Source organism: Leucoraja erinacea, chromosome 1 (assembly GCF_028641065.1).
Source record: "Leucoraja erinacea ecotype New England chromosome 1, Leri_hhj_1, whole genome shotgun sequence".
NCBI lineage: Eukaryota > Metazoa > Chordata > Chondrichthyes > Rajiformes > Rajidae > Leucoraja > Leucoraja erinaceus.
In genome coordinates this window covers 17,235,322-17,262,349 of record NC_073377.1, presented here as the reverse complement: position 1 = coordinate 17,262,349, position 27,028 = coordinate 17,235,322, and the positions used below count along the sequence as shown (strand labels likewise).

At 47.3% G+C, this 27,028-nt stretch overlaps 1 protein-coding gene across 1 annotated transcript in view; it reads right to left on the bottom strand.

The window, feature by feature from the left end:
* The window catches only part of ctif (CBP80/20-dependent translation initiation factor), a 162,641-nt gene that overhangs the window by 41,557 nt on the left and 94,056 nt on the right, over positions 1-27,028 (bottom strand). Inside the window, exons 7-11 of the mRNA XM_055648013.1 lie at positions 13,162-13,238; positions 9,944-10,172; positions 6,221-6,621; positions 3,658-3,773; positions 776-938 (exon numbers count right to left, since the gene is read on the bottom strand). Of these exons, the coding sequence (XP_055503988.1) occupies positions 776-938; positions 3,658-3,773; positions 6,221-6,621; positions 9,944-10,172; positions 13,162-13,238 (986 nt within the window). The remainder of the gene's footprint in view (positions 1-775; positions 939-3,657; positions 3,774-6,220; positions 6,622-9,943; positions 10,173-13,161; positions 13,239-27,028) is intronic.

Sequence of the window (27,028 nt, the reverse complement as noted above, 5' to 3'; positions counted from 1 at the left end):
AGACCATCCCCTCAGTTCTGCCCGGTCTCTCGTCCCTCCAGGACCCCGTTACACCAGACTCGGTCGCTCTGACCCAGCCGTGCATTAGCCTCCACATTGTTCAGAAGGGGGGGAGCTGGAGCGCGCGACCAACCCCACGTCGGTCAGTCCACCGTTGTCCGCGGGTATGCTTCCCTATGGCCAGGATTGGTTCATCTCCAGCGCCCCAGTGGAAGCACGGTGGCCTCAAGAAGCCCCCTGCCAGCTCTGAAGTCTATGTCATCATTTCAAGGCGCAGACCCTTCCGCTCCAAGGTAACTCTAATAGGGGCAGTCGATGATATTGTGTGCTTAACACTATTAGTACATATCCCGCCTTGAAAGAATTCACTCCACCTCCCACTCAAAAGTTAATTCCAACCTCCCCAAATGCAACATTACACTATTCTAGTTTCGTTGATTTTTTCAGAAAATAAGTAGGCTCTCTGTATGCACACCCACACAGTATGAATAAAGAACACTCGTAACGCTCACACCGCTGGTTGAAACACGTCTTCCACTTAGTACTAACCTTGGCGGAGAGAGAGAGAGCTGATTTCCTCCGAGCAAGCATACTCGACCCTGTCCTCGCGCCCCTACAACGGCCCCGCTCCGGTTAGCGGCGACATTCCCACTGCCCTCGAGGGGAAGCCAGCACACCCCGATCCTTCCGCCGACCGGCGGCCCCCCAGTGAATACCGGCCACCCGAGTTCAGGAGGGGCGAATAGTTGCTCTAGGCCGCTCAGTGACCTTCTACCCCGCAGCATAGCAGTGCGTGGCCCCGCTCAGGCTGGTGGCATCGGACTCGCGCAATCTCTCGGTACCGAAGCGGGACGTGCAGGCCTCCAAGTCGCCCTTGGACGAGGGTTTTTCCAGACTGACGGCCCGCTCTCTCGATGCACCATCCCGGGCGCCGGGCACTGGAACATCGGGTTCCGCCCGTCAGCGGACAGCACGGAGCCTCAACCCCTCCAGCCCCCCGACTATGGTGACCCAGGGGATGGGGACTGGGACTTTGTGCTCCCCACAGTGGGAACCATCTCGCTGGGGAGGATGTTTTTAGTCTTCGATGTCCACAACTCTTATAACCTCCTTAGCCGTATTCTCATTACTTGCTGCCAGCGCACTGGAATTTCATCCCCCAATTTGTGTAGTGCTAATTAAATGACCTGATCTTGAGATACTAAAATTCGGAGTACCTCGCGGGGTCAGAAGGCCCATCTCTGGGGAAAAGGAATAGGTGCCCGTTCGTCGGGTAGTGATCCTTTTTGCACCGACGAAGTAAGGAACAGAAAAACCGGCGACACAGCAATGTGGAGCACCTATCCAGTCAAATATCTACGAGACCCACGTACATGAAAAGAAAGACATGCCAAACAGTAACAAGGAAAAGCGAAACAACGGAACATTGTTAGCGGCGAGGACTAGGTGGAACATGAGTTACAAACAATGACGGACTCAACACAGACGACTTGAAAAGCCCGGTGAGGTACAACAAAATAGCCCGGTCGAAGTTGAGAGGCAGATGCACCAAGCGCTTATTTGAAGTTACAAGAACTCTATAGTCTCGCTGGCGAAGCAAAAATATGTAGGTGCGTTCCTCCAATTTGGTTGCCTCACTTGCATATGGTAGGAGGCCAAGGACAAGAGGTACGTGTGGGAATGGGAAGGGGGGACCCATAAACCCGGCTGGCCAGACCCCCGCCCTTAGACTCAGGCTTGCCCCAGGAGATGAGTCGCCAAGTTATCGTGAAACGATCCACCGCTGGTGATCTCGTGTATGCGCAAGAGTCACACCATGAACAAAAGCATCACCCCGTAGTCCGGGTTGGATGGGGGGCAAGTGAGCCTCTGCTACCATGACATGACTGTCTGCGTCTTGGAAGCACCCCCGTCCACCGGCGCGGAGCTATAGAGACCGGAGTTGCATCTCTGCGCATGCGACGGAAGGTACCTGAGGAGTAGATGGTTTTGGTGGCGAAGGGACGACGCCGTCACACCGGAGGTCCCGGAGGGATCCGCGACACACCGCGGACGGCAGCAGGGTCGCGCTGGAGATGGGGCCACTGCGACTGCCGGTGGGCATCATGTGTGAGTGACCCAAAAATGTCAGAGGACTTATAGAGACCGTAAGGGCGGGCCCCCCTGATACGAGGCACCCGGTAAACCGGATAGGGTGGACGCTCGTCCTATGTTGCAACCTGGGTGGGGTTGGGGCAAGGAGAACGATGTGCGGGTTCGCCATGATCGACCCTTTGGCGGGCTCTCTTGAGGAAAGAGGGAATCCTGGTCCCAAAAGAAAAATGAGACATAGTGTCCTGGTGAGGCCACCCCCTCATCTTGGGCGCCCGAGGCAGCGTGACGAAGGGACATTGGGAGTTGGGGGTAGAATCTAGATTGGAGGATACTGGGAGAGGTTGCAGCACAAGTAGTTCAGACTGAGGCCCAACCTCCGATATGCAAAGGAAAGTGTGAGTAGAGGAAAATAGTCTGGTTTGTGGTCGCAGGAAGAAAAGGAGGGATTAAGGCATTCTGGTGGGGGCATCAGGGGATGGGGGTGTAGGTAGATGAACGGCAACAGTAAAGGGGGAGCGAGATGGGCTGGAAACGGAAGTATTGAAGAGAAGAAGGAGTGTGAGGTATATCGGGACATAAGGTAGGGAGGGATCTGGAGTAGGGGGGGGGGAAATCGGATAGAGGCGACGGCACTGTGGAAACTATTTAGTGGGACAGGAGCAGGCAGAACAGGGTAGCCAGGGCAGTTGCGTTTACGGGGAGACGGTAAAACAATGGCCATGCAGGGTGGGGAAAACGAGTAGGTTGGCGGGTGGAGGCTGGGGTGATAAAATCGGCGACCTGTGCAAAACGTGCTGGCGTCCCGGGTAAGTAGGAGGCGGTGTAGGATCGCCCCAGACCCAGTTGCTTCTGGCTCCGCCTTGCGGTATGAGGCACGAGCGCCCCGCCTACCCCCGGCCTCCTTTCAGCGGCGGTTTTGTATCGCGTAAGGTCAGGGTTTGCTGCCGAGTCCCACCTGTGCGCGGGGGGAAGTACGTTAGAGGGGGAGACGCGCCCGGTAGCGGGGCCGGAGATACGTTCGATAGTAAGGGACATGGAAAAAGTTGAGGCAAGTTGATTTCATGCCGCACTTAGACCCTAAAAGGCTAGAGAGGCGTAGTAGCGACGCTCAGAGGAGGGGCGACCGGTCGGTGCCGGGAGAGAGAAGGGGTCATCACTGGGTGGTGAGGCGTTCCCTCGAACAGGCCGAGCGGAGGCGCAGAAGAAAAGAGACAAGCTCTCGTCTGGGCCGACGGAATCGTCCCGCCTTGCCCCCCCCTCGGGGGGGCGCAGAGGTTTAATGCGCCCCCCACACCCCCCCCCCCCCCACCCCGCGCCAAGCCCCCCCCCCACCCACAGACCCCCCCGATCCACCCCCTGTGTCAAACGTACGACTCCGCCTTACCGTATCCCGCCCACACGTGGGGTAGAGGTCAGGGGGATATCGTGAAGAACAACAAGGGTGGTTGGGGTCAGCGGAGGGCCGGTTGATGGAATAGTCTGAGGCGAGATTCTGGTGGGGTTCAGAGAGGAGGGGGGGGGTGTGCGATAATGACGGGTGGGACCGGGGTGGGCGGTTTGTACTGGTTGAAAGGGAATGGGGCTCGCCGGGGCTACTCGAAAATGCCCTCACGTACTTCTGCAGTGCCCGCATCCGCACCACCATCCCACGAGGCCCCACATCCAGCGGGAGCTGCAAACTGCAGACAACAACAACACACCAGCAGTTGCAGACCTGCTCGCAAACGCCACAGCGGGCTCTTGCAACCCCGCCTATCCGACGCCACCAGCAGGTTCGGAGCCGCTATGCCACTCTACGGCCCGAGTTCAGGCTCAGCACCCCACCACGGGCCCACACTACACATAGCAGATCTACCCACAGAGGTCTGCCCCTAGCATGCAGCGTCCTAATGCCCCCCCCACCCCCCACCCCCCCCAACATTATGGGCCCACCCATCCCTAAAGCATGCCATTCCACTGGGTTTGCACTGCCCAGCTGTTCACACTCCACTTCCGGCATATTTACCCACACCCTCCCCACCATCACGTAGGTCCTCGCAGTCCTCCTAAAGTTCAAATTTATAGCCACACTGCACATAGTCAGTGAAACGTACACCTTACCTGCACAGAGTTAACAATTAAACAGGACACAATTAAGGAACTCAATCAACCGCCCATCACATGCAGCCTTTCTTCACTGCTCCACCAACAACACATTCCGGACATTTCAAAGCAAACAGATCACCAAACTTCACGGCTGCCTCGATTGCCGACAGGATGCTAGACAAAGTGACGACCCGTTCGGGTTCTCCCAATGTGTCTGTGATCCCCCAAAACAGTTCACCATGAACCACGTCTCTCTCGGGACATGGTCACGATGGTAGCCGCCGGCAAACGGTGGAGCTCTCTCGGAGCGGGATCGCCTTCTCTGAAAAAAATCACCAGGATGCACCCGCTCTACCTCACCTGCTGCAGCAGTGGAAAAGTTCAGAATGTTCCTGTCTTCGCACACTTTGTTTCGAAGTGTGTTGGAAGCTGGATCCTACATGTTAGAAACATTTCTTTTTGAATACTGGGGGTGGGGTGAGCGAAGGCTTCTGATTAAAAAGTGTACTGTCACACGACAAAATGAAACCCGACGGCAGCACGTCTCCGTCAGAAAGAAAACGCGACGATCTATACCGGAAATGGAAAAGATCTCAGAGAATGAGCTCGTCCTTGTCATTGGCGGGGCATCTCGAATCAAAGGAAGAACGAAATGCAGCCGGCAGCCGTACATTGCCAAAGGAATCCAAACTCCGATTGGACATCTGCGAGCACCGGCATTCGATGGACATCGCGCGAGTACGGGACTTCGAATCGAAACTGAAGAAGGGCGCCACTGGTCCTTTCCAGTCCTGGTCGGATGGCCCAGTAGTTTTATGACATAATACTAGAACAAGTGACAGACCCGTGGGGCACGCTCCAACACCTAATGCTGTATATGTCCCCCAACATATTCCACCATGCACACCGTCAGCCTAGATCAAGTGGAACTGAAGCGAGTTTGCAATGTGAACGCTTGCCCTAGCACTCCATGCAGCCCCAAGTGCACCCTCACCTGCCTAGTCTGCAGCCACAGTGAAAGTCAGTGTCCGTCTTGCAACTTGTTTCGACGTGTAGTGTGAGAGTGAGGAAGGAGCAGACGTAACGCAAATCAAAGGCGTTGTGAAGGATCGTACATGCAGGCCGGAACAAGATGATTTACGTTTAGAATAATAGCGTGATAGATGCTAGAGATACCCCTAGACGATAGAAGTAGATAGAGATAGATAGAAGTCTGATGGTTTCATAGATAGATAGATAGATAGATAGAAAGATAGTAGATAGCATTTCATAGATAGATAGATAGATAGAGTAACATACAACCTGTCTAGTAGAAACCTCAGCTAGTATAAATCAAAAAAAGGAAGGTCAAGATTACTTTGTCCGCCATGGACTTTAGTTGAAAAGTCTATCTCAGTACTAATCATTAATGCTAGTAATTCCCCCTGCAATTTGACACAACCAACCAAATTGTTACAAAGACTTACGCAATTGCTCCCACCCCATAGGCAAAGCTGACAAGCTGGATTCGTTTATCCATGTGTTAAAGCCAAGCGAGGCTGCGTTGGATTATTAACTCCTGGACGTCTGCACAACTTCAGCGTTAAATAAGAACAAGAACCTTCAGTGGAGATTGCAATCCCAGAACGTTGGTTCTAGTCATGTGAGGGAGGCTATGCCCACTTGCTTCGTGGGAGGGAGGTTGTGGGGAAGAGGGTTGGTGTGGGTGGGGCGGTGGCGAGCAGTTCGGGCTGTTCTGAAAGGGTGTGCGTGGAGGTTCAGCTGGTGAGGGATCGGGGGGTGGGTTGGGGCGGGTCCAATGTTGCTGGGCTGCCGCCGCGCTCGACTCGGGGACGCCCCATCCGCCGTTATAACTCACATACAGAACACGGCTGGACGTCAGCTGAACAACCTTGACGCGTGCGGCGCTAAGGCCACAGAACAACACTTGCATCGGCCAAGCCACACACTTTAAAGGGGAGATTTACATACACACGGAACACGGTGTCACGCTACGGAGAGGGGTCCCAAGCAGAGAGTAGATGACGGCGCATGCGCCGACGAAAGGCAGCGGGGGGGCTGGAAGGCAGCGTGATCCGGGAGGCCCCGGTAAAACCGGCGGCGAACGAATGCCGGACGAGGCGACACCCCGGAAAACAGGCCGGGCGGCGCGAGGAAAGGTGCAGTAGGTTCCGAGCAGTGACGGCGGGGCATCGGCGTGTAGGTGAGCGCGGCGGCAGATCGGTGCCGGTGCGGAGGGCGTGGTTGCCCGGCGACTGTGCCAGTGTCGTTCTCCGGAGCCAGCGCCGTTGGGGCAGCGAAGCTTGGCCTGGTCGCCAGGGACGGTCCCGAGGTAGCTCCGCGACCGTAGGCCTGCTTGCGGCTATGGCTGCCGTGTGTCGTGGACAGGCTCACATTCACCCAGTGACCTTCCTCTTTGCCCCTGCCAGCAACCGGCCTATACTTGGAGGAGGAAATGAGCTGGGCGAGTCTCGCTTATCACGCTGTGTTCAACGACTGGTGACTTTGCGAGAATCTCTGCCGCCCTCTGTTCCCCTAACCCAGAAAGACTCAGACGGGCGGCCCTTGTGACCGAACGCACACCAATTCTGGACGGCCCCTACCACCCTTTGCGCACCGTTGCAATACCATCGTGCGGTCGAACCTGACACACACCGGTCGCCCTTGTGTGCCAACATCTATGCGCGCCTTTTGCAACACGACCTACGCGGTCACCTCCTTTTGACATCAGTCACAACCCGTGCGCGTGCCCCACGTCTGGCGGCTACTCACCACCTGCCCACTTCAATAACCCCTATCACACCCTTCAGCCCTGTCTCGGGCCCCAGGCTCCGGGGGAACAGGTGCGTGCAGAGTGAGGCCTTGAGGCCGTGCGGCGCGCGGCGATCGCCCTGGGGGGGGGGGGGGGGGGGGGGGGGGGGGTTGCCGCTGGGCGCGGCGGTGTGGGCGGGTGGCGGGGGGTTGCTTTCGGCACGCACGGGCCCGTGTGCGGCCCGCGGCGCCCCGGCGCTGCCGGCGTGTCTCCAGCTTCGCACGTCACGGCGGCAAGTGCTGTGGTGGCCCTCGCTCTGGTTGTCTATATATAACCAATCCGCCCGCGGGATGGGTCGTCGCCGACCCGCTCTCGCGTTTTTGTCTCTTTTCCCTCTTTTTTCTTCTCTTCCTCTTCCCCTCTCCTTCATCTCTCTCCCTCTTCCCTCCCCCCCTCCCTCTCCCCCCCCCTTTTTTTCTCTCCTCCCCCCCCTCTTCGGTTCCTGGTTTTTTTCTCCGTGGTTTTCGGGCCATGCGCCGCTCTTCCGCCCCTTTTTTCCGCCCTTTTCATTCGGGTTTTTCTTGGGTTTTCACCTATCTTGTTTGGGGGGTGCTTTGTTGCCCTTTCTGCACTTAGGGTATTCTTCAACTTCACAGGGAGTCCCCCCCTTTAGATTTCCAGCATGTGGTTCGACAGTCCAGTCCTGGCCGTTCCCATAAACAAACGTAATGTGGTTGTTGGGGCAACCGACACATCCCTCAACGAATCACCCAAACTCTCAAACCTGGTTTATGATACAGAACCGTTTTCATGTTACCTACCCCTTCTTTTACCTACCCCACACCCCCGACCACACCCCCCTCCTACCCCACCTGACAACCTTTCTGCTTGGTTTTTCCCAACCACCCTCCTATCCCTTTCCCCTCACCCATTCCGAATACTCCTCGACACCACCCAACATAACCCCCCTCTCGCAAACAGTAATTATGCCTATTGACTGTATGATATTACTCCAAACTAAAGAGAGCATTCAAATCAGCACGCCAAGAAAGCATAGTAGTGTATGGAACTGTGGGTTTCTCTGTCAGCCAACTTTCCATCCCGCCCCAAGCACTCGTGACAACAAGTACCGTACAAAATTACCGAAACAGAACCAAATGTACGTTGATCCATCTCTTTCCAGAGTCACCGATGTCCTCGGCACCGATCTGCGAGCCCCTTTCCGCGCAGACACGCACCACGCAAACGAACTGTCATGCGCCAGTGTCACCTGCTATTGTGCCAGATTGTAAGGTGAGATGTTGTTCCCTGAGCAAGATAGATGCTGGCATTTGTCAGGGTGGTGCAAGGTCATAGATAGAGATCGAAGGGACGAGGAAATGGAGAATTCAAGTGACCATTCTGGCCAACCCTGAAAAAAGATCATGGTTAAAATGTACCGTTAGTCCTGATCAGCAAATCATCAAATACTGTTTGTACAGATGCAGCCTGATCAGCAAATCCAGTATTGAGGCTATATTCTGCACTCTGTATCTCCCCCCCTTTGCTCTATCTATTGTATTTGAGTATTACTTAGTTGTATTTGTGTATAGCATATCCGATCAGATGGGATAGCATGCAAACACAAAGGCTTTCACTGTATCCGAATACACATGATAATAATAAACCCAAATCTCAACCTTTGTTTCAAGCAACTACAGTGTATTTCAGTTTTAGATTTCTATTTACATTTCTTCTAGGTAGATGCACTGCATTTAATAAATCGTCATCACCTTCTCTCAGCTGGCATCACCATCATTTGTCTTTGCGTTTCTCTTGGTTTTCACCCTATCACAAATTAGCCCTTTGTTCTCTGTACTTTCCTCATGTTCATGTGATTGTAGTAGAATTAGGCCATTTGGCCCATCTCGTCCCCCTTGACCGCATTCTCTTGCCTTCGCCCTATAACCTCTGACACCTGTACTAATCAAGAATCTATCTATCTCTGCCTTGGCCTCCACAGCCTTCCGCGGAAACAAATTCCTTGCCTGCTGCTTCAAACATGTTTGTATTTTAACTAGACACAAAAGATTGGAACCTGTAGCAATAAATAAAGTTGCTTTTGAACTCAGTGGGTCAAGTGGCGTCTGTCTCAACCTAAAACATGGATTATCCATTTCCCCACAGATGCTGCCCGACTCAATCTTCCAGCAGCTCTACTTTTTTGTTTTGTCTTGTGGCATCAGCTGATAGTCAGACCACTTACAGTCGAACCCTCATCAATGGTTATGAGGGCTGTCACGTGACATCATGGGTTAAGGGGAGTGTCCTGCTACATAAGCAGATCTCACCTGGAGATCATTTGTTTTACAGGTAGCTGAGGTCGAGGCAACACCCTCGCTCAGCAGCAGCAGCAACAGCAGCAGCAATGACTTAGTATGTTAGAGGACCAAACTTGCATGTACACCAACCATGTAACGGTATGAATAAAGTAACTGTTTGTTCACCACGTTTGGTACCGCTACATTGGTGACCCGCGATCCAAATTGGGATTTTGGTTTTCACCCGACGCACGCAGCCTCGGGAGGCCTGATGTCTGCAGCCGACAGCCCAGCCCTGCTGAACGACGTTGCCGCCAACCCAGCCCTACCGTAATGTATACTGCCGACGACCGCCTCAACGCGCTCCTGTGGCAGGTCTCAGCAGCCGCGGGCCGCCCGTGTCGATGGGTGCGGCCCGGGCCTTGTTTGACGGCCGCCAATCTCTCCTGCATGACCCGCCCGGAGCCGACCACCGGAGCTGAGTGGCCGCAGCTGCCGCTGCTCCCTCACTAGCTGTTGCCCACCGGAGTTGAGAAGCCGCAGCTGCCGTCGCTCCCCCACCAGCTGCTGCAGGAGCTGTGAGTTTAGCAGCCCCCCGCCCCGAGCCTCACCCTCGCCCATTACACCACCGGCCACTGCTCAAGGCCTAGCCTCCCGATCTAGCGGACCTACCCGAGGGGCGGCTGCCCGAAGATGTCCTTCTGTTCCTCACCAGCGCGTATTTCGACGATCCCTGGCCGCTAACTGCACGTACGGTCTGGCTATGGATCGGCCCAGCAGCGGGGTGGTGCCTTGGCCGGTCGTGAGTCGGCGGTCCCGCGACGGATTTCCCGGCAGTCTCCGCCGAGGGGTGGCAGCTGCATCCCAGAATCACCTTGGTTGGCCACCAGTAAAGGCCCCCCAATCGGCAGCCAAAAATGGCCGCTCGATTGCTCTGACCGCTGTCAACAGAGTCACCTCAGGCCGGATAGTGTCACTGCAGCCTGACCGCCGTCAACAGTGCCACCTACCGGCCAGATGCTGTCTCTGCAGCCTGATCACCGGCAACAGCACCATTTCAGGTCGGATGGTGTCACTGCAAACTCTAGTTTTCCAGCTTTCAGCACAGCTTCACATCAGACACTGGACAATTTGAACTTACAGTTTCCTACCACTTTGGACTTGTTTGCTCACTGTAGTATTTTTGTTTCTTTTCACTTTTTTACACTGTAATGACCTCGTCGGATTTAGCTATTAGTTTATTCTTTGTTCCTTGGTTTGCATTGTTGCCGACGTCTCCCAGCCGTTGCTGGGTGCCGTATTTCTCGGGACACAATCCCCTGCTGGTCAATGAGATGTGACGTCTCGTCCATCCTGTGGCTTTTTTGCATTGGTCTCCTTGCACCCCTCGGCATACGACCGGGATGGCCTACAGCTGGAGTATCGACTGCACCCGCGCGCTCCACCGTCCCAACCCACGGCCGGAGTGCCTCGGACCCACAGCAGAAGCTCGACCATGCTTGCACACCTTCTTCGTGAAGGTTGGCGCGTTCTATTCCTTTTCGCATTTACGAGTTTTGGCTGCCGCGATTCGTTGGCCTACTCGTTTTCCTTCCTCCGGTTCTTGAGGGGAGGGTCCAGTGACGTCAGCTGATAGTCAGACCACTTACGGTCGAACCCTTGTCAGTGGCTACGAGGGCTGTCACATGACATCATGGGTTAAGCGGAGTCTCCTGCTACATATGCAGATCTCACCTGGAGATCATCTGTTTTACAGGTAGCTGAGCTTGCGGCAACACCCTCGCTCAGCAGCAGCAGCAGCAGGTTTAGAGGACCAAGCTTGCATGTACACCAACCATGTAACATATGAATAAATCAACTGTTTGTTCACCACGTTTGGTGCCGCTACAGTCTTAAAGTTTTTCTCAATACTAGTAAATAACCAGGAGTGTAATTGTTTTTCTCTCTCAAAAATCCCACACGAGAAATTGAGAAGATACAGAGAAGGTCTTGGTTATCGGGACAGGTTGAGAGAGTGGGGAATTATAGGGCGGCTACTGTGTAACGTGGATAAATGTGAGGCTATTCCCTTCAACTAGGTTCCGATACCAGAACGTTGGTCCAGGAGACCTTCAGGTGAATTAAATACTTTCCTAAATCCTGGTCCCCATGTTGCATTAAACTTACATCCCTCCCCCTCACCCCAACTTACCCCCAAATTTGCAATCCCACAAACTCCTCAAAGCCACTTTCTTTGGTACACCCTTGCCTCCCCCCTCCAAAATACATATACAATCACACACATGCTGGTGAAATCCCGCTCCTTTCTCTTCACCAACCCCCACCATTTCACAAAGCACAATGCCAACCTGCTTAACAACCCAACTTTGATGCGACAATGACTTTTGTCCTGTTGCGTCTACGTCAGGCTAGCACACCCATTAAGAGTAGGCTATAATGATTGAGCAGTCCTGGTTTAAGTGTCAATGGTAGATTGTTATTTTGCAAGGTATAGTATATTGGGGTTAAGTCAACTGCAGGACGTCATTAAAGAAGAGACTAAAGCAACTTATTTTGTTTATATCTGTCAGTCACAATCCCTGCCTGCAGATTGCTGACAGAAGCACAGATAAGTCTAAGGAAAAGTTTTGAAATTAAATGCGGGTACAGATTGGCGGACAGAAAGAAACACATGTAATCCTACCCCTTACAATTGAACATTAATTTATGAATCCACCAGACATAATGTAAATGTCATCAGTTCATCATAATTAATCTAAGAGTTGGATGCGCTCCTCTACTATAATGTTCAAGATATAAACTAAGCAAACTTGCATTACTGTGACAAAGTAAACGCTAAAGTTTGAAGTTAGGGAAAGATGACAAGTTATATTTAACAGCACCATGCTACAGTGGTGATACAATTAATACTTCTTGAAAGTTACACCTGGTAACACCACAGCGTGTAACAGACTGCAATGTTCTGTAACATCAGTCCTTGCAATTTTGATGGTTAAACAGATTACAGCATTGATTCAATTGCAGCTGGATCTCAGGTCTTCAGGAAACTGCAGCATAACAGGAATGGGGGATGCTTAGCACTGTGCTTGCTTACAAGAATGTTTTCAGGAGCATGTGATTCCATGGGAGTTGGTTCACCCCTGGGGATATGTGGCGTCTGTGGAAAGACACAGCATGGAGAGGCCAAGGGCACATCCGATAGAGGAGGAGGAACAAACTAGAAGAAGTCACCCCAAGAACCCTCTCACTCACCTGCCAGCTGCTGGTTTCAGACCAATACTGGAACAGGCCTAGGAGCCGGCGCACAGACTACCCTCTCCATCAATGATGCTGCATTAAATCAGCAAGATTACTGGATTGGGGGGGGGGGGGGGGGGGGAAAGAAAATAATGAGATAAGTCACAAAATAAAAGTTATCATGCCTAGGGCCAGATCTGGGGATGATTGAAAGGAGGTGTCTGCCCCCTTGCTGCCTCCGTTTCCTCCTCCCCCTCTTCAGCTATTGTTGCATCACAAAGCTCCTCACTCTGTGTTGAAGTTGGATCCCAAGTGAACTGGTTTAGAAGGTCTTAACCCACTTCTTAAGAATACTGTTGGGAGATTTAACTCAATGTAATTAGGTGACGGTCAATTTACCTACGTTAAAATTAGTCACAGAGTTGAGCATAAGAGGAAAATTGAGAAAATCCTGAAAAATAAAAAAATGTAAAACTCTGGGAGAAGAAATACCTACTGCAATTTTTTTTAGATACTGATGTCAACAGATTATATTTAGTAAAAGGCTGACAACCTTTTCAGTTTAACCGAGTGCGACATTCATTATGTCATTAGGAACAAGATTCAATGCTAAATTCTTTTGTCTGAACAAGGACTGTGAAAGCTGCAAGTTTGAGTGCTTTAATCCATGGTGGATAGTAGCTGAAGACTCACCTACGGTCATTTCTTCGCCTCCGGAATAATTTTTTGGTCTGTGCAACTTCAGCTTCATTAGATAATGGCTGATAGACCTGGAAGAAATGAACAGGGTGCTTGTTAAATAATTGTTCTTGGAGTGTAAACATAATGCAAATTGTTGAAAGCTAGCTGATGCTGAGCCAAGATACTCTAGTATTTCTCAAACGCTCTGACATCCTGGGGCAGGGTCTTCGACATGTAGCAACCCTGCAGAATCATATAGCATGATCTTTACAAACAAGGCTAGGCAGGTGTGCCACAGGTAAGCCAATACAAAACTCAGTTCACCTTTACTATCACCCCTCTCAAACCCTACACACACGCTGAACTCAAAGTTAATATGTTCTAGGAGCAGAATTAGGCCGTTTGGCCCATCAAGTCTACTCCGCCACTCAATCATGGCTGATCTATCTTTCGCTCTCAACTCCAATCTCTGATCTCTTGAACACTCCAGGCTTCAGTTGCTGCAGCCCGAGGGTCTGGAATTCCCTTCTAAATATCTCTACCTCTCTTTCTTCCTTCAAGACACTCCTATAAACGTTTAACTTTGACCAATCCTTTGGTCATGTACTCTCCTTTGGCAAGTGTGTGTCAGACTTTGTTTGTTTAATACTTGTATGTTGTGCATTGCTGTTGTGCTCAACGTCACTAAGAGCCTCCAGTTGAAAGGGCTTTGCAGGAAAGGGAAATCCATTCCAATTTTGCCACCCAGCGTCAACAAAGTGCCTTTAGGTAAGGTGCAACACAGGTTAGAAGGCAGAGCTCTCTTTACTATAACCGCCTGGTCAGAAAGAGTGACGTTCATTATTCACTACTCAGGAGACACATGCAGAAATCAGAAGATAGCTGAAGATTGCATTTACTGATGCCGCATTAATTGTGCTATGATGTTAAGGAGGACGGTTACATGTAGAGATAGTGCTATTTCTAATGGATAGCACTCAAACAAAAGCTTTCCACTGAATCTCAGTATATGTGATAATAATAAACTAAACTATACAAAGGATACAGCACAGAGGCATTCAGCTAAACATGCCGATGCCAGGAATCCACATACAATATGTGTCAGATATAGATTAATGATCTGTGTACACTACGACATTGACATACTAAGGTTTGGGTATAGTGTGTTCATATTCAGGATAAAATTCCTCAAGGCACGTAACAAAGTCCAGGGAAAATCAATATGAAGATACACCCTCCAACCAAGAAAGATTTAGAGATAACAATGTTCAGCAAAGATATTCATAAGCTACTAAAAGAAGTGAACATTCATGTTCAGAGTCATGCTACCAACAACATTTCTCACAAACTCTCATCTTCAAAAGACTATTTCACCAACTATGTGCATTAGTTTCAATTCTCACATTATGTTTAGTGTATGAAATGTCTGCTTTTAGCAGTTTTATGCTGTGGATTTCAATCATTCAATAAATACTCCCTCAGACTTCAGCTTTTAATAACACAAACTAAGTAATCATCAACCTTGCCTCTCAAAGGTTCAGGAAAAAAAAGACCACAGTCCTTCCCTGTCCAACATGTGAATGAGCTCATATGCACTGGAAAACACAGAGCCAGTCAAACCGACATTGTTTGGAAGTAAAGTCGCGATTCCCAAACATCTTCAAGCTTGCAGCGTAGATCACATTAATATCAAGAGAAAACTCTGTGGAGACGATTCACATGCTGCGGAACAACTCAGAACAATTAAAGGAAGTAAGTCTACAAAATATTTCCTTCCGAACACAACCAAGTTAATCATTTTGTGTTGTTCTCTGCATTGAGTTTTCTTGGAAGGTTCCTTTAAAGAGTCAGTATGCTCCTGTATTGTGAACCATAATGACTTTGAGACAGGGATGTATATTTTGAATGATCTTTTTACATAAATCGTGGATCCACAACACCGAAACCCAATAGTCCAGTCCAATAAAATCCAGTGAGAATATCTCTTCCCAAACTACTTTTCACCTCACCAATCATCCTTTTACCGTCTCATATTGATCTGGCTTTTCTTTCCGGTTCTGAATAAAGAATTCTCAAGGGAATAATTACAACAGAGATCGGAAGTTCAATGGTTAAGTTATAGTCCTAGAGGCTGGAGTTTTAATCATGGATCTAGAAACAATTGTTTGAATTCAATCTCGAGAGATGAGGAATTAAATGAAACAATTTTTTTTCAAAAGCTAGTCACAGTAACCAGACAAATTCCTATTAAAACCCATTCATCTTTTTAACTTCTTGAAATCAAATTAGCAGAGCACCAACAATTCTAGACCCTTGTTAGAAAGAACTGGAACTTCTCCAGTTTACTAGTATGGAGCGTATAATCACCCGACTGATTCCCAAGATGCTTGGACTGAGAAATAGAGGTTGGAACAATAGCATTTATCTATGCTAGAGTTTAGAAGAATGAATGGGGACACTTTTCAAACGTTCAAAATCTTGATGGGACTGCCCAGACCAGACACAGAAAGGATAATCCCTCTGGTGAGGAAGTCTAGAACAGGCCAAGGACATGGGGTAGGTTTTAATGTAACTGTGAGGAGAAGAAATGTTGTCACCCAAAGTGTGGTGAACCTATGGAACTCTTACTACAGAAGACACTTGAACACATGTCAATAAATATATTGCAGGAATTCGATATGGTTCTGATGACTGAAGAGATCAAAGCATAAAAACAGGAACAAGACACAACTAAACTTTAATAATCCACTATCTGATTCAAGATTCTCGAGGAAAGGTCATAAGATTTTAAAAGATTACAGAGATAGATCTGGATAGAATCGAAAGTTTCAAATCAAGGGGTTGTTTCACACAGAGCTAAATAACGTTTCCAACCACCAGGGAGAGATGGGTAAAACTGAATTGGTGTATAGGCAATTATGTTGGATGATGTCAAGTGGAAACATGGAAAATGAGATTCTAGCCAGCAGTGTACAAGTCAAGCCTTGAGCTAACAATTGACTGATGGTCAGGAAAGAGTCAAACAAAGTTATCAAATGACAATTGGAGACATAGATCATGCATGTCCACTGCAAATTTTTGATATGTAACATTACCAACCAAGCCGATAGAGAATGGGCAACTGGAATTGAATTCTGTGGGCCAGAAAGGAAATCCGATTGCTGGAATCCAGTGGTTCCTGCTGGGAGCATTAGGTACATTAGTTGTTGACTGAACTCAGAAGAATGAAGCAGCAAAGATGCTGCTCCGTACTGGAAGGTTTGAGCATGCAAATCAGAATAACCACTCGATCCAAATGAAAATGATCACTTCTATGAGTTGGCGGAGAAGGATCATGGCAAAACCAAGCTCAGCAAGATATGGCTTGTGCATTGCTACAATTTTACAGCCCCGCCATAGTTGCTACCAAGCAACTTCCTTGCATATATTCCTGTTTATACAATGTTTGCTTCCAGATAAACCAACACTGCTAAACCAACGTTCACATTCGGATACATATTCTAGAGGTTTGCGCAACCTTTTATGGCTTGGGTCAGTCCATCTCACCATCCTCTACAGCAGAAACATTTTGTAATAGTTTTTCCATTGGTCTTAAATATTTTTGTTCTGTACACCAGTTTTTATTGATTACAACTTGAAGTCCAACATCCTTCTGCTTTTCCACATCATCCAGTCTTTATTTATTTATTCACGGGCTTCACTGGCGTGGGCAATATTTTGTTCCCGTCCCCAGAGTGATAGATTCCCGTCTACAATCAACATTAATGAAGCAGTTGATCTTTATGTTCACTCTTACAAATGGAACCTTTTCATTTTGGATTAATAGCCAAATTTACATTTATCAGCTGTTGTCATGGGACTGTTGTCTTTGGGTCATTAGCGTAGGCCTATGAGTCATCAGTAAACATACCATGGTGCGACTACATTCTTCCCCAATTTATTCCCAGTCCAAAGTGTGCAAGTTAATTTTCAAAGGTAGACAAAAATGCTGGAGAAACTCAGTGGGTGTGGCAGCACCTATGGAGCGAAGGAATAGTTGACCCGAAATGTCACCTATTCCTTCGCTCCATAGATGCTGCCTCACCCACTGAGTTTCTCCAGCATTTTTGTCTACCTTCGATTGGAGAGAGAAGTTTTTTTGGCCTTCCATCACAGCGATGTGATGGATGTTTGTGTAAATTATGATGTGTCTAGGGTCTATTTGTTTGTAATGTATGGCTGCAGAAACGGCATTTCGTTTGGACCTCAAGGGGTCCAAATGACAATTAAATTGAATCTTGAATCTTGAATTTTTCCAGCATCTTTCTTAAACAAGTTAATTTTCAATTACACTAAACTTGTGGTCTTTACCATGATATTATTAATAACCTCTGGCATCCTTCCTTTGATCCTTCAAATTTATTATAGCTCCTTGTAAAGTGAATTTCTATTAAAACGAAAACAAAAACTATCCAATAATGCCAGGTGAACAATTCTGAGATAAATGGTGAACAGCAATAAAATGTGTTCACGCTGCTGCAATAAAAACAGAAAATGCTGGAAATACTCACCAGGTCAGGCAGCATCTGTGGAGAGATAAAGAGAATTCGAGTTTCAGGACAGTGACCTTTCATTAGAATTGGTAAAGTTAGAGATAAAACAGGTTCTAAGGTAGTGAGAAAAATTTAATGTGTGGTGGCGGTAAGCAAAAAGGCATGGCTACGGAACATTTGAGGAATCAAATGAAAGGTCAAAAGATGAAAATGGAAATAAGAAAATCATTATATCAAACTGCGAAAACTCAACACTATCTGAAATATGTCTGGTTTAGACTAGACGTACAAAAGTCTGACTTTACTTTGACTTCAAGTGGAAGTGAGTCAATATTAAAATATCGCAAGTGAGCAATTGAGCAAATGTTTGTAAAGAAGATTGTGGGCAGACTGTGGGGGGAGAGACGAGGGGATGGGGAGAGACGAGGGGATGGGGAGAGATGAGGGGAGGCGGAGAAACGAGGGAGGGGGAGATACAAGGGATGGGGAGAGACAAGGGGAAGGGAGAGAAATGTAGGGAGGGGGGAGACAAGGGGAAGGGGAGAAATGAGGGGAGTGGGGGAGAGACAAGGAGAGGGGAGTGAGGCGAAGGGAGGGGGAGGTGAGAGGCGAAGGGACGGGGAAAGGCAAGGGGAGGTGGGGGAGAGAGGCGAGGGGAGGGGAGGGGGGAGAGGCGAGGGGAGGGGAGGGGGGGAGAGGCAAGGGGAGGTGAGAGACGAAAAGGCGAGGGTAGGGGGAGGAGAGGGAGGAGGGAGGGAGGAGGCGAGGTGAGGAGGAGACGAAGGGGAGGCGAAGCGAGGAGGCGTGGGGAGGGGGAGGGGGGAGGAGAGGGGAGGAGGAGCCGAAGGGGAGGCAAGGCGAGGGGAAAGCCGGGGGGAGTGGGGAGGGGGAGAGACGAGATACTGGGAGGGGGAGACAAAGGGAGATGGAGGGGGGCAAAGCAAGGAGGAAAGGGAGGGGCGTGTGAGAACTGAAGAAAGAGAAGGGTAGGAAGTGGGGTGAGGAAAAGGCAAGTGAGAAGGAAATGAAAAAGAAACAAACAAGTAAATAACAGCAATCAAAACATCAAAGGACTGAGAAAGCTTGAAATGGGATGGCAAGAATGTAATTGCAAGATAGACCCAAAAAGCTGGAGTAACTCAGTGGGACCAGCAGCATCTCAGGAGAGAAGGAATGGGTGACGTTTTGGGTCAGAGTCTGAAGCAGGGTCTCGACCCGAAATGTCACCCATTCCTTCTCTTCAGAGATGCTGCCTGCCCCGCTGAGTTACTCCAGCTTTTTGGGTCTATCTTCGATTTAAACTAGCATCTGCAGTTCTATCCTGCATATGTTAAAGAACAATCCTGGAATAGACAATAGGGTTAAAAAGCATGGAAACAGGCCCTCTGCCCCAACTCATGCATGCTGACCAAATTGCCCATCTAAGATAGTCCCATTTGGTTTAGGTTTATTATTGTTATATAAATTGGTGGACAAATGGCAGAAATAGTATAATTCGAGCAAGTGTCAGGTGCTACACCTTGGGAGGTCAAATGCATGGCCCTGGAAAGTTATCAACCCAATATGTTACTAAGACCGCAAATACCTCTGATTTGGTAAATTTGAATGTGGGCCAAGACATCACAACTCAAAAGTCAAGGCGGAAGAAAAAGTTAATCTCAGCTCCAGAAATTCCGGACCCTTAGTTTTGGGACCAAGGCTCTATAAATAGCTTTGTTTCCTTCTCAGAGGATACTGCAGAAACACACACACACATTATTAAGGAAACACTATTGTCACTGTGAAGGAACTGTTTCTGCAAACAGCCTTCCTTTAACCCTTATGGAAAGTGGGGGTTACTGCCATTGAGATGCATTGAATTCCAAAAACAAACACAAATAAACTCATTGTGTTGCTATTTCTCTGAAACACCACAAATGACTTCCACAATACAGCATACATCAGGAAATACGATGAAATGTGAAGGCAACTAAGTTGAAAGATTGTTGGAGATGATGACACGATTATCATGTTTGTTATTTCTCGGTATATATTGCTCACTGAAAGACGACAGACAGCTAATTGAAAGTGAGATAAAACTAGCAAGATACGTGGCACAGTCTTTACATCTCAGCCATTCACGAAAACAACAAGGAACTTTTCTTACCTAATTTTGCGAACAGGACATCATTCTCCCAGAGCATATTTGATCAACTGAGGCCCAAGTTATGCCAGTTCAGACACAATACAAATGTGATAATTTTACTCATTTTATGGGGGCGTGCTGGTGACAGCAATAATATATCAGTTAGTTTTTCCATGATGGAGTCAACATTATTTAAAATAGGTCTACTTAAACACCACCCCCATTCTATTTAGATTTCAGGTGAACAGCTCCAGATCTATTAGAGCATCAGGTTTGTTGTTATGCTGTAATGAATGACACCAAGCACCAGCAGATGGCAATGCATCCTCATAAAGACCCACATTCACATTAGAATTATTTTTTATGGAAAAAAGTTAATAATTTTGTCGTTATAAACCTTCTATCTTAACCTTCTATTCATGCTGTTTAAATCACACTCAGCTAACAGCTCCCTTGCTGAATCCTACCAACTTGGATCAAACTACCTAATACACAATATAACAGTATTCAATTCAATAATAAGTTCTGGACTGTTAACTTATTTTTCTTTTAATTTTATGACTGTACAGATTACAGGAAAGAGGTAGAGAACAGTGTCAGTGCAATAAACTCTCCTCCAATGCCAGCAAGACGATGGAACTGGTTAGATTTGAGGAAATGCGGGGGATACATGCCTAACCAGCATCAACGGCTGAGAGCTTCAGGTTCCATGGAGCCAATATCATCATTGATCCATCATAGACCAACCACATTGAAGTGACAGCCAACAGCCAGGAGACTGAACAAATACCGCACGTCTCCAATGACTCTTACAAAATTTAAGACAGAGAAAAGTGAGGCGTTGCAATTTGGGAAGTTTAACCTGTGCAGGACCTACACAATGAATGGTAGGGCTCTGGGGAATGTTGTAGAGCAGAGGGATTTAGGAGTGCAGGTGCATGGTTCCTTAAAGGTAGATAGGGTGGTCAACAAGGCTTTTGGCACATTAGCCTTCATCCCAAAAGATTTAATTTTATATATAGAGAGAGAGAGTGGGACCATTCAGGAATCAAAGAGCCACAGGAGATGGTCAAGGTCCATAATGAGTCTTTCTCCTCTGTATTAACCGAGGACAAAGACAGTAGGACGGAGGAAATTAGAGCAGTCAGGAAGTACTGTTGAGGAAGTACTGAAGATACTGTCGTGTTTGAAGATAGACAAATCTCCGGGACCTGATCAGATATATCCAAGGACAATGCAGAAAACTAGAGAGCAAATAGCGGGAGCCCTGGTTGAGATTTATGAGTCGTCCTTAAATACAGGAGAGGTGCCAGAGGATTAGAGGGTGGCAAATGTTGTGCCTCTTTTCAAGAAGGGCTACAGGGAAGATGCTGGGAACTAGAGGCCAGTGAACTTGATATCTGTAGTTGGTAACTTGCTGGAGAGTATTCTGAGGGATAGGATATACAGGCATTTGATGGGCAAGGGCTGATTAGGGATAGTCAGCATGGTTTTGTATGTGGGAGGTCATGTCTCACAAATCTGATTGATTATTTTGAAGTCGTGAGCAAAAAGGTTGATGAGGGCAGAGTTGTAGATATTGTGTACATAGACTTCAGTAAGGCGTTCGACAAGGTGCCGCATGGTAGGCTGCTCTTGAAGGTTAGATCGCATGGGATCCAAGGAGAGATAACTGAATGGATAGCAAATTGGCTCCACGGAAGGAAGCAGAGGGTAATGGTGGAAGGTTGCTTCTCAGAATGGAGGCCTGTGCCTAGTGGTGTGCCTCATGGTTCGGTATTGGGCCCGTTACTGTCTGTCATCGACATCAATGATTTGGATGAGAACATACAGGGCAAGATTAGCAAGTTTGCTGATGATGCAAAAGTGAGTGGTTTTGCAGATAGTGAAGATGGTTGTGAACAATTGCAGCAGGATCTGGATCGATTGGCCAGGTGGGTAGAGGAATAGTTGATGGAATTTAATACACAGAAGTGTGAGGTGTTGCATTTTGGGACTTCAAACAAGGGCAGGACCTACATAGTAAATGGTAGGCCTCTGGGTAGTGTTGTAGAGCAGAGGGATCTAGGAGTACAAGTGCATGGTTCCTTGAAGGTCGAGTCACAGGTAGAGAAGGTGTTCAAAAAGGCTTTTGGCACTTTGGCCTTCATCAGTCAGAGTATTGAGTATAGAAGTTGGGAGGTCATGTTGCAGTTGCATAAGGCGTTGGAGAGACCGCATTTAGAATATTTTGTTCAGTTCTGGGCACCATGTAATAGGAAAGATGTTGTCAAGCTTGAAAGGGTTCAGAAAAGATTTACGAGGATGTTGCCAGGACTAGAGGGGTTGAGCTTTTGGGAGAGGTTGAGTAGGCTGGGTCTCGATTCCATGGAGCGTAGGAGGATGAGGGGAGATCTTATAGAGGTGTTTAAAATCATGCGGAATAGATTGGATAGATGCATCCTCTTGCCCAGAGTAAGTGAATCGAGGACAAGAGAACATAGGTTTAAGGTGAAGGAGAAAAGATTTAAGAGGAATCTGAGGGGTATCTTTTTCACACAAAGGGCGGTGTGGGTATGGAACAAGCTGCCAGAGGAGGTAGTTGAGGCAGGGACTGTGCCAATGTTTAAGAAACAGTTAGACAGGATGGATAGTACAGGTTTTGAGGTAAATGGGACACATGCGGGCAGATGGGACTAGTGCAGCTGGGATATGTTGGTCAGTGTGGGCAAGTTGGGCCGAAGGCCTATTTCCACACTGTATCACTCTGTGACTCTAACTTCTACAGATGAACCTTAGAAAGCACACTGTCCGGTTGCATCACAGCTTAGGAAAAGCTCTGCCTAAGACCACAAGAAATTGCAGAAAGTTGTGATGCAGCCCACTTCATCACACAGACCAGACTCCCCACCACTAATTCCATGTATATTTAACTACATACATATTTTGGAATCAATACAGCAGATTAACATATGGAGTGACTGAAATAGAGATACTAAGCCATGGTTATCTGAAGAAGATAGAAAATATTGGAGTGCCAAGGAATAAGGCAAAAAGAAAATCTGTGACAGACTTTCATTTTAAGGGAAGTTCGCTTTTACTGGCTGCGGCATTGAATTCAAGAACAGAAACTTCTTACAGCAGGCGTATCCTGTGCTTTGGTGAGACCACACCATGAACAAAGTGTGCAGTTTCGATCTCAACTGAGTAAGAATATTCTTGCTGCGGAGCGTAGCGAACGTTACCCAGATTGATTCCCAAGATCACCACTGATGTATAAAATAGAGAATTGGACAATAGGCAATAGACAATAGGTGCAGGAGTAGGCCATTCGGCCCTTCAAGCCAGCACCGCCATTCAATGTGATCATGGCTGATCTTCCCCAATCAGTACCCCGTTCCTGCCTTCATCCCATATCCCCTGACTCCACTATTTTTAAGAGCCCTATCTAGCTCTCTCTTGAAAGCATACATAGAACCTGCCTCCACTGCCCTCTGAGGCAGAGAATTCCAGACTCACCACTCTCTGTACCACAACTGGGCATATATTTGTTATATAAGAATATAACACACATATACTGTATACGAGTGAATGGCAACCTCACAAAACGTATGAAATCCTGATACAACTGTTCTCTCTGTGGCTGCATGGGTTTCCTCCTGCATCCAAGACATGTGGGTTGGTCAGTAATTGGTCACTCTAAGTTGTTCTTAGTGCGCAGGTGTACGGTAGAATCTGCAGAAAACTAATAAGAAAATGGGGAGAATTAATTTGGATTAATCTAAATGGGCTTTGTGGGTTGAAGGGCCCGTTTCTCTGCTGTAGCCGTGTATGACGAGACTATATGCAGAAATGTTGGTTCTAATTGTGGCTACATCACTGTCTAAACATAGGAGGTAATCCACTTAGGAATGCGATGAAGCAAAAATTCATCAAAAAAGCTGGTGAATTTGGAGATAAAATGAAATATAGGACTGAATATTGCTCCAAGAACTAAAGAAACCAAGGGATAGGGAGATAGAGTGGGAGCTGGTACCACATTTGGATGACAGCTTTGATCACAATTGATCACAGAATAAGGCTAAATGGTCTACTCTTTTAGTTTTTAGAGATACAATGTGAAGCAGCCCCTTCAGCCCACCAAGTCCGCTTCGCCCAGCGATCACCTATACACGCTAGTTCTATCCTGCACACTAAGGAACATTTACAGAAGCCAATTAACCTACAAACCCACACGTCTTTGGAATGTGGAAGGAAACTGGAGCACTCAGAGAAAATGCGTGCGGTCACACGGAAAGTGAACAAACTCCGTACAGGCTGCACCCGTAGTCAGGATCGAACCTGGGTCTCTGGCACTGTAAAGCAGCAAATCTGCCGCTGCGTCATCCAACTCCTGTTAATATCTTTATTTTTATGTCGGGAATTTGTGGAATGAAAAAACAAGAGGGAATGAAGTCATGGTGAAAGGTGAGGAGTATGGATTTAGAGATGGAGCAAGAATTAGGTTGTGGAGGGTGGGTGGTGGAAAGGGTAGGTTCACTGAAGAGGTCCTCAGTGAAACACAAGAATTGTAAAGAGAAATAATGATAAGAATATACAATGGAAAATATGAAAAATCAGCTATGTTTAAGTACAGGCAAGATGGAAAATCTTGGGGGGAGAGTGCAGTGGAGAGATAAGTTTTTTTGGCCTTCCATCACAGCAATGTGATGGATGTTTATGTAAAATGTAAATTATGTTGTGTCTTGGGTCTATTTGTTTGTAATGTATGGCTGCAGAAACGGCATTTCGCTTGGACCTCAAGGGGTCCAAATGACAATTAAATTGAATCTTGAATCTTGAATCTCTTGAATACTTCAACAGGGGCGACACGGTGGCGCAGCGGTAGAGTTGCTGCCTTACTGTGCTTGCAGCACCGGAGACTCGGGTTAGATCCCGAGTATAGGTTCTGTCTGTACGGAGTTTGTACGTTCTCCCCGTTACCGTGTGGGTTTTCTCCGAGATCTTCGGTTTCCTCCCACACTCCAAAGACGTACAGGTAAGTAGGTCAATTGGCTTGGTGTAAGTATAAATTATCCCTTGTGCGTGTAGGATAGTGCTAATGTGTGAGTCCCGCTGGTCGGCACGGACTAGGCTTGTTTCTGCGCTGTATCCCTAAACTAAAAAAATCAAAAAAAGATCCAGCCTTTTACATTTATAGCAGTAAAAATAAGGTGAGGTAGGATCCCCGGGGTATTTCCAATGGAGAACAAGAAGTGCTGGAGTAAAACAAAAAACATGTTGGCTGGGGTAATTCAATGAAAGGAATTATATACTTTCATTTTAAAAAAAACCATTATTATATTCAGGATGGAAGTACACTTGGTATAGGACAAGACAAAGATCAGGGCCAAGATTTGAAAGGAAAGCTTTTACACTTTTCTATGCAAGAAATTAATTGAATTCTTGGCTTCTATTACTAAATATAAGCATAACAGACAAACAGTATTAATAAGCCTATCTGGACAGTAATACCTCAGGAGTATTGTGTGAAGTACTGAGCTCCATGCTACAGAAGAATATCACCATTTTAGGCAGAGTACAACTATGAATGCTTTGAGTAAACTAAAAAAGCTTGAAATGGTTAGAACAATCTGGACTAATGAGATTTAGTGGACATATTGTGGGCGGCACGGTGGCGCAGCGGTAGAGTTGCTGCCTTACAGCGCTGGAGAGCCGGGTTCGACCCCAACTACGGGTGCTGACTGTATGGAGTTTGTACGTTCTTCCCGTGACTACGTGGGTTTTCTCCGCGATCTTCGTTTTCCTCCCGCACTCCAAAGACGTAAAGGCATGTCTTTAATTTGAACACAGGTTAATTGGCTTGGTGTATGTGTAAATTGTCCCTAGTGTGTGTAGGATAATGTTAAAGTGCAGGGATCGCTGGTCGGTGGGCTGAGCGGCCCTGTTTCCGCACTGCATCTCTAAACTAAACTACACAACTCCTTATTCACAGTTTGGGGCCAAAATTAAGTGCAATTGCATAACACTATAACGTTGGAGAGATGGGCCAATATTCCCTAGGTCCGAAAACATAGTAACACTCAGGCTTGAATTCGTAAGTTTCTATGAAATTATGGCTCATACTTTAGGAATTCAGAATACAAAAGTATGTCACATACTTAGACAATTGCTTTTACAATTGGAAAACTAGAGAGGCTTGATCATTCTCCGGAGATTCTGCTGGGAATTATTTATGTCGCTATCAGATGGACAAACCCAGGCTTGGCTGCAATGCCAACATTCTCTCCTTCCTCATACTTGATGGATGTCTGAAAGAAATGTATCGACTCAGACCGAATGGTTTGAAAAGTGTAGGAGGCATAGCTCCTATTTTTTAACACATTTTTTAACAATCCATACAAATGTTCATCGTGAATTTTCACATCTTTAACTAACAGGGTCCATTTACAAATATATATATATATTTAAAGCTAAAATAGAGCACAAATGTGAAGCTTTAAGTCAACCAATCATTATAATCAATTCGAGAATTGCAAGTTTTGAATAATTGCTAGTAAATAGTCTTTCCTATCCAGTGAAAAGCTAGTCAATAAAATGTTACGTAGGAGGTACATTAACAAGACGCACATAGCGATAATGGAAATTTACAGACACTGCATTTTAAATAAATATAAAATAAACATATCAATATAAATCACATGCTCAAGTCAGAGAAATCGGTTGTTAATGACCTGAGTAAATCTCAAGGGAACGGCTTGAGCCGAACAAAGTGCAACACCGTCTCTGACCGGTGACCCCAGTGGAGTTCACAAGAATGGAGCCTGGAGCTGTGACGCGCCTCAGCCACACATCCCTTTCACAATGGAAGGAAGAGGGTGTGGGAGGAGTGCTGCGACGTGCTGACCCTTTATATTGTTGCTTGGCAAGAGAATAGTGTGCTTCCAGCCAAGAACTATTTCATTAACAAGTTTTTTTGACTCGCTTAAGTGACCGTGTCATATTGTGTGCAGACAGAAAGTCAGGGAGAGCGGCATCATTTGCAGGTACCTGTGGCGCTGCACGTAGACGCTTATCTGAGTCGGATTCTTGAAACCCAAAGATAAACAGTGGATCAGCATATTTGTGAAAAATAGCTTAAAAAAAAAAAATGAAGCTGGGGTGGGGTTGGACATGGGATAAAGAGTTGGAAGATTAACTTAATTTCACGGTGGATATACTAATGTTTGAATACACACTGAGG